Below are 7,716 nucleotides of genomic sequence, written 5' to 3'. Positions count from 1 at the left end.
TGTGGCTTGACCTGAGTTGCCTGCGCGGCGCATCAAGTCTACCTCGCTCGGGTATCATATTGTAGGGGAGACATTCATTTGTTCATCTCCCGCAAGTGGTACGTCTCCCGTTTCCTTCGTTGATTGTGCCGCCCCCATTTCCTGTTCGATGCATTGTCACGGGCAACCAGCTTTCACCGCCAGCTGGCAAAACTGTTGCTCGGTGATTCAAGCCTACATAACCTCGACTTGCGTTTCGCCATCAATTTCACCTTCTTCATCACCCACACTTTTCGCCTTGCACTGCCGCATTTCTCAATCAAGCCTTCTCATCCATTATTCTCATTCCAACTTCTCTCCCACGTCCACTGCTAACAACGCTTTAGATCAGCTCAGCGTCAGACCTGCCTCTCTGCACTCGGACCGTCGTTCGAATCATGGAGGGCATTCAGACTCATCCTTCCAACGCGGCTCAGGCCAAGGCCTTCACTGCACCCGGCTCATTGTCCTTCCCTGGAGCTACCAACGAGCTCACTCCGCCATCGAGCAATGGCGAGGCCGGACAGCGGCCTGTGGGCAACGGTCAACAGGCGGCGAACGGAAATGGGGTGACTCCCGCCACTCCTGCTGCCACGCCTGCCGCAACCCAGGGCCCCAGTGGAATCACGCCTACTTTGCAGTATGTACTTTGAGGGAGCGTGGCTATTACTGTTCGCGTTACTTAACGTACATCTCAAGGAACATCGTTGCCACCGTCAATCTCGATTGCCGCTTGGACTTGAAGACGATTGCTCTGCATGCGAGAAACGCTGAGTACAACCCCAAGGTTTGTGCTTCTCCTCCACTTCCATCCCAGATCAGTCTCGTTAACCTTCCCCAGCGTTTCGCCGCCGTCATCATGCGTATCCGCGAGCCCAAGACCACAGCCCTCATCTTCGCCAGTGGCAAAATGGTCGTCACCGGTGCCAAGTCAGAGGACGACTCGAAACTTGCGTCCCGCAAGTACGCTCGCATCATCCAGAAGCTTGGGTTCAACGCCAAGTTCACCGACTTCAAGATTCAGAACATTGTCGGCTCCTGCGACATCAAGTTTCCCATTCGACTGGAAGGACTTGCCTCGCGCCATCACAATTTCAGCTCCTACGAGCCTGAGCTGTTTCCTGGTCTCATTTACCGCATGATCAAGCCCAAGATTGTTCTCTTGATCTTCGTCAGCGGCAAGATTGTCTTGACCGGCGCCAAAGTTCGAGAGGAAATCTATCAGGCCTTCGAGATGATATACCCTGTGCTTCAAGGTTCGTTGCCTCGTCGCCTACTCTTGCTGACTTCCGTCACTAATCCTCTTGACAGACTTCCGCAAAGTTTAGATGCGCCCCCGGTTCACTCGAGGCATCCATCTCGTGCGTTGCACCCCATTCATCGGTTTGTACGAATAGACCATCGGTCACGATACCACGATTGCTTTTCAACCCATCTGGAGATGCTCCGAGCTGGCAGGTCACAACCAAGCCCGGTAGTTTCTCATGTATCATCCCATTTTCTGCATTGCATTGGCGTTGGCAAAGGAAGGGCAGAGGTGACTTGTCTTATTTCTTCTTTTCAAAGGACATGGTTCAAGGTGGAAAATTACAAGACTACCCATCCCGCAACACTACATAGATTGCCATTGGCCATCGTTTGAGGGACTAGAGTGCTAGTTCGCACTGGCCGCCTTAATACCCTCGGAGGGGAAAAGTCAAAGTTGGTGAGAGCCGGAATCAAGTTGTCACAGGAGTGACGTGAGGGAGCAAGATTTCGAGGAGCAGCACAGGAGCGCGACATTGTCGCCGCGGAGATGAGAGGTTACGGGTGAGGAGATGCTTTTCGGCTCCGCGTTGTTTCGTGAGTCTTCGAAATGACCACAGAGTTTGCCATACTTGACCTACATGTCTGGCATGGTTAGCAGATAAGGCACAATTCTCACGACTCCTGCATACAAAGTACCATCGTTCGTGATCAGTTGACTGAGTGAAAAATCGTGCCGGCGCCGCTCGACCTGTCGCTGCGTAACTGCCACTATTGTGGCCGAGGGATCCCGTCTACCAGGTGTGGATTCTACACTTGACTCTCGGCTACCGCCATATCTTGACGCGTAGAGTCATGTTTTTTGGTACACGTTGACTAAGATCGTAGCCATTGCCATGGGAGCCTTTTCGCATATACGGCTTTGCCCAGCCGAGCGCTGCGCCTTTGTTTGATTGGCGTCGCCAAGAGAGCTCGATGCAAGACGTGATCAAATGTGTCAACAAGGGCGTACGGAGGGGCGTATCTTGTCATCCAGCACCTGCAGCGGGTCTCCCCGCCTCAAAGCCCAGATGAGAGCCGATTTATGTCCGAATAGCAGACGATGCTCTGTATTTAAATCCCACTCGCGAGCCCAAAGCGTCTGCGGGTACATTCGGTGTGCACGTTGTACTTTCAGGCTCTTTCGAATCTTGACAATGGAAGATACGCCAATGGAGCAGCCACCGGCTTCCATCCTCATCATCGGCTCTGGCCTGTTCGGCCTCAGTACAGCCTGGGAGCTGACCAAACGACCGCTGTTCGCCGATACCGCCATCACCGTCGTTGATCATGCCGGTGGCCAGTTTCCTCCGTCAGACAGCGCGAGTGTAGATACCTCGAGGATCGTGAGAGCAGACTACGCGGATCCGGACTACACCGCCTTGGCGACAGCTGCGCAAGCAGGATGGAGGAGGGAGGGGACGATGAGCTGGGTGGCCAGGGGCGGTATTCCGAGTCGGGGTTTGTCTTGACAGCAGATAAGTCAAACGGGGCCAAAGCCTCGTCCCTGGATTACGTCCAGAAAAGCTGGAAGAATGTCGTGGCTTACGCCACCAGCCATGGCTACTCGGCCGACAAGGTCCGGACGCTCGAGAGCAAGGAGGCGCTCAACGAGTATCTCGGGACCCGCGGTCACGTTGGTGATTGGGGCTACGTGAACACCTTTTCGGGCTGGACGGACAACGGAAAGAGCATGAGGTGGCTGTACGAGCGTGTCAAGGCCACGCAAAGGGTCAGGTTTGTCGACGCAAAAGTGAAGCACCTGGAGACCGAGGGCGATAGGGTCGTCGGCGCCAGATTGTCTGACGGGGCCGTCCTGCGGGCAAGCGTGGTGTTCGTGGCTGCTGGCGCTTGGAGCGGCGAGCTCGTCGATCTCCGGGGAAGGGTCGAGGCGACTGGCCATACTCTGGCATACATTGACATTACCGACGAGGAACTGGCCGTCTTGTCGAAGCAGCCTGCGGTGTTGCACGTGTCATCAGGCCTCTTTGTCCTTCCACCACGAGAAAAGGTGCTCAAGGTCGGGCATCACGGCTTCGGCTACTACAACCCGCAGGCTGTCACCTCCGCCCTGCCTCTATCCCCTTCAGCCAAGCGCGAGCCCATCGTAGTCTCGCGGCCGGTGACGCGGCGAGACGGGTGTGTCAGCCGTCTTCCTCGTCAGGCCGACGCCAACGTGCGCCGTGCACTCAAGCATCTGGTGCCCGTCGAAGGCCTGGAGGACCGACCATGGCGGGATACCAGACTATGCTGGTACTCGGATACCAAGGACGGGGACTGGCTGGTGGACTGGCATCCCGGCTGGAAGGGCCTCTTCCTGGCCACGGGCGACAGCGGCCACGGGTTCAAGTTTCTTCCCGTGCTGGGCGAAAAGGTGGTGGATTGCTTGCTCGGACAGGGGGGGCAACTGGGGCAGAAGTGGAGATGGAGAGAGATTGAGGATGATGGAGAGGGCAGAGAGGTTGACGGCAAGTTCAATCGTTTAGTCACAAGGGACGGGAGTCGAGGAGGTGGTCCGGCAACGATTTGGCAGGATGAGCTTGCGAGAACTGGCCCAACCCTCTAGGCGGGCCTCGGACCGAGTCCCTGATGGAAAGACTGGACTCGTATGTCGTCGGTCATGGTAAAGCGATCTTCTTGGGCCCCAGGGTAGGCGTGTCATTGATGTGTTGATGCTTGTAACGGGGCCATTACGCAATCGCGGGTTACTGCGCGAGAGCTACAAGCCCCACCACGCTTCTCCTGTCGCCCTCAACCATTGTTTCCCTGCGAGCGCCTCACGCAAATCATTGCCTGCGCTCAACGAATCATGACGGCCTAGCCGTGCTGCGCCAGGCCAAACCCGAGCAACATGTCTTCCGGGAGACCGCCCGCAGGCTTCCCGGGCGCCGAGGCCAAGTTATCCAAGCCCATCAAGCAGTCCGCCTTTGAACGATCCAAAGCCGAAGCCGAAGCCAAGCGCAAACGCGACGAGGCCGAAACAGCAGCCGTGTACGAGGAATTCGTCAAGAGCTTCGACCACGACGAGGATGACGACGCACCAGGTGGCGGCGTTGCGCCCCAGCGTCCCCGGCACGGCTTTGGCGGTCCGCCCTCTGGCCTCAACACCAGCAAGCGGCACTTTGCCATGTCGAGCATGAGGAAGAGCGGGCCCGGAAGCCTGGGCCCTGTGCCTGGCTCCTATGGCGCCAAAAGATCCTACAACGACTTCTCAAAGGGGTCCAGGGAGAGGGACTTCCCGCCTAACCAACAGGAGCCCCCGGGCGGCCCCAAGTCGGTCTCGACAATCTTCAACCACGTGAGCGATGACGAGAATGATATCCAACGAGATGCAATCGAACGAGCAGAGCTGAAGGCTATAGCAAAGTCCCAGCTTCGACTGTCCAACATGCCTCCTGGGACGTCGCCGGCGGCGATCAAGGCGCTCATCCCGGACACTCTCACCGTCGACGCGGTCAAGATTGAGCCTCCCGCAGGCCCCAGCAGCGAGAGAAAGTGCACTAATGCAGTTGTCACGCTTTCCAGGGACTCATCGGGGGGCGCAATGGACGCGGCAGTCAGTTCGCTCCAGAATCGATACCTGGGCTATGGGTACTATCTGTCCGCTCATCGGCACCTGTCATCGGCTGTCCTGAATCCGGTTTCTGCCCCCATCCCTTCGTCTTCAGCCGCCCAGCCGTTCGGAGCGAAGCAGATGGAACAAAAGCCCGGTCCCCAAAAGCACATGGGCCAACACGGATTTCACCGCGGCTTTGCACCACCATCGTCATACAGCCACGCTGGCAGTGGCACGAACCTTGCGGACCGTTTCTATGTCCCCGTGAAACCGCCCGAGGACATTCGAGTGGTTCGAATGATCCACATGATTGTCGAACGGGTTCTCGAAGACGGACCCGAGTTTGAGGCTCTCCTCATGTCCAGGCCCGAGGTGCAGCACGAGGAGAAGTGGGCATGGCTGTGGGACTCGAAAAGCGTTGGCGGCATCTGGTATCGCTGGCGGCTCTGGGAGCTCAAGACGGGCTACCAGGCCAACCCCAAAAAGGAGCCATACGTCCATTTATTCGAGGACAGCGCTCCGTGGCAGGTGCCCGACCCACTGCCTTTCGAGTTCGTCAGCGAGTTCGATGAGCTTGTGTCGGACCCGGACTACGACTCCTCGGACGACGAAGAGATGGACCGAGATGGCAACGCCGGCGAAGTGGAGTCACCGTTTCTCAACCCGCTGGAGAAGGCCAAGCTCGTCCACCTCTTGGCTCGACTGCCGACAAGTCATTCAAAGCTTCGCAAAGGAGACGTTGCGAGAGTGACGGCTTTTGCGCTCCAGCATGCCGATCGGGGCCCAGGCGAGGTCGTGGACTTGATCATATCCAACATTGGAAGACCCTTTGCATTTACGAGCGCAAATCCCGACAGGAACAAGAACTTGAAGGAGGCACAGCAAGCTACGGGCACGGAAGAGGGAACGGCTAACGAGGGACCGGACACCAGCGGCGGCAGCCTGATTGGCCTGTACCTCGTGAGCGACATCCTATCCTCGTCCTCTACCACCGTCTTTCGACACGCGTGGAGATTCAGAGGGCTCTTTGAAAGGGCATTGAATGACTACCAAGTGTTTGACTTTCTCGGCACAATGCCCGAGCAGCAGGGCTGGGGGCGCCTGCGAGCGGAGAAGTGGAAACGCAGCATCAACCTGGTCCTCCACCTCTGGGAAGGGTGGTGCGTGTTCCCAACCAAAACTCAAGAGGTTTTCATGTCTACATTCGAGAACCCACCCTCGCCCAAGGTAGAGGAGGAGCGGAGCGGCGAGTCACCAGACAGGAGCAAGTGGAAGTCGTTGAAGACCAAGTCGACTGCCGCAGACGAAGCTCCGCCCGGGCAGGGAGATGGGGCGGCTGACGTTGAAGACGACGCCACGGGAGAGCCCATCGAGGACGACGACGTTGAGGGCGAGCCAATTACGGAAGACGATGTGGAAGGCGAACCCATCTTGGACGACGATATCGAGGGCGAGCCCATCTCTGACAGTGATATGCAGTCCGACGTGGGCGGTCATGGCAAGAGTGTGACGGGCGAGGGCGACGATGGCGCGGGCGAGCCGATGGACCAGGACGACAATGGCAACCGAGACAATGGCGCGATCAAGGATGCGAGCGGAGAGCCGGGCCAGGGACAGACCGGCGCAGCTGATGGACGGGTGCAAGGACAGAGAAAGCGCATCCGAGCCGTCGACATGTTTGCCAACTCGGACGACTCAGACGGCAGCGGCAAGTGACGACTGGATGGAAGGCAGTGAGTGCGAGGTTGGAAACAGGGTCAAGATGGGTCGAGGAGAACAGGGAAGAACAAAGGCATGTTGGACCATGCGAAGCCATTTGCCTCGAATGACGGAGCATTTCCCGACATGAAGGAGGCCTTGTTGGTTACTGGGGCAGTAGCCAAGGCACGTGGAGCGAGCAAAGGGACCTGCGGGTGCGAGGCAGTCTGGAAACGTGGGAGGGATGGCAGGATGTGCGAAACAGCAAGCGTGCATGTGGATACGGCGGGCGTGGTTGTCGGGCCGTGCGTGCCAAGCGCCAATGGAAACTTGCTCACCCGGGACTGTGACGGGGTGGAGGGGCCTGAAATGGCGGGACGGACGAAGATGAATCAGACGATGTAAGCACTGGCTTTGGACTATGTACGAGTAGCCGGGCGTAACTTGCCGAGCAGGGGGTTGATGGACTGCGTGGACGATGTGATGACGATGATGATTTACGGAGCAATTCACGGCAGTAGCCCATCTAGGGAGGTGCGTGCTTGTCCTGGACCGACCTGCCTCGGCTAGTAGACGGTCAGGTGTGCTGAAGGGCAAGGAGAGGATATACCCAAGTAGGTACTGTAGTAGTTTAGAGTGCATGCATACATACTCCGTACAGTACGCACGAGATGGGTTGCTTAATACCTAGGTAGGTAGCCTCTCCAACGCGTGGATTGGGGGGGGTCCTTGGGGGGGCCTTGGAGGGGGCCTCGGGTGCGCCGCTCGGCCGCTTGACCGAGGGCATTTGGCACCGTTTCAAGGCGTTTTGGCGCGTTTGGGCCGAGCCTGGCATTGCGCGTCCCGACATGAAGAAGGCGCCTAGGTAAGTTTCAATGTCTAATGTCCAGAGACGAGCAACAAGAGAACCATGTTCTGTCGACGACCAATTTGCAAGAAGATCTGAATGTGTACGGAGTAGCTTAAATGGCTCCCTCCGCTGTGAATTCCGACAGGGGGCTCCCGGGGCCGCCCACCCCCCATCCCACCTGCTGGTGGTGGTGGCTGATGAATGCGGCTTCATTCCTCGTCGTCTCTTCTGCTCTGCAATGTGTGGTGCGACCTCGTGTGTGCCGCCCAGACCCCACGGGGGAAGCAGCTAAGCCAGCTCTTGAGGCATT

At 57.7% G+C, this 7,716-nt stretch overlaps 2 protein-coding genes across 2 annotated transcripts; both read left to right on the top strand.

Moving 5' to 3' along the window:
- Positions 1-416: 416 nt before the first annotated feature.
- HRG_07740 (transcription factor TFIID (or TATA-binding protein, TBP) domain-containing protein) lies at positions 417-1,346 on the top strand (the record flags this gene model as incomplete). The annotated part of the gene is made up of 5 exons (XM_044866211.1): positions 417-587; positions 630-658; positions 718-805; positions 860-1,274; positions 1,330-1,346. 5 exons carry the CDS (start codon positions 417-419, stop codon positions 1,344-1,346), a joined length of 720 nt encoding a protein of 239 aa, XP_044719175.1.
- Positions 1,347-2,459: 1,113 nt separating this feature from the next.
- HRG_07739 (FAD dependent oxidoreductase domain-containing protein) lies at positions 2,460-6,574 on the top strand (the record flags this gene model as incomplete). Its single annotated transcript, XM_044866210.1, has 7 exons — positions 2,460-2,748; positions 2,802-3,039; positions 3,100-3,424; positions 3,467-3,679; positions 4,124-6,104; positions 6,162-6,343; positions 6,398-6,574. 7 exons carry the CDS (start codon positions 2,460-2,462, stop codon positions 6,572-6,574), a joined length of 3,405 nt encoding a protein of 1,134 aa, XP_044719174.1.
- Positions 6,575-7,716: the final 1,142 nt, after the last annotated feature.

The sequence above is a fragment of the Hirsutella rhossiliensis genome (assembly GCF_020360975.1).
Source record: "Hirsutella rhossiliensis strain HR02 chromosome Unknown scaffold00008, whole genome shotgun sequence".
In the NCBI taxonomy this organism is placed as follows: Eukaryota; Fungi; Ascomycota; class Sordariomycetes; order Hypocreales; family Ophiocordycipitaceae; genus Hirsutella; species Hirsutella rhossiliensis.
Note: the sequence above shows the minus strand (reverse complement) of the source record. Positions and strands in the feature narration are given on the sequence as shown.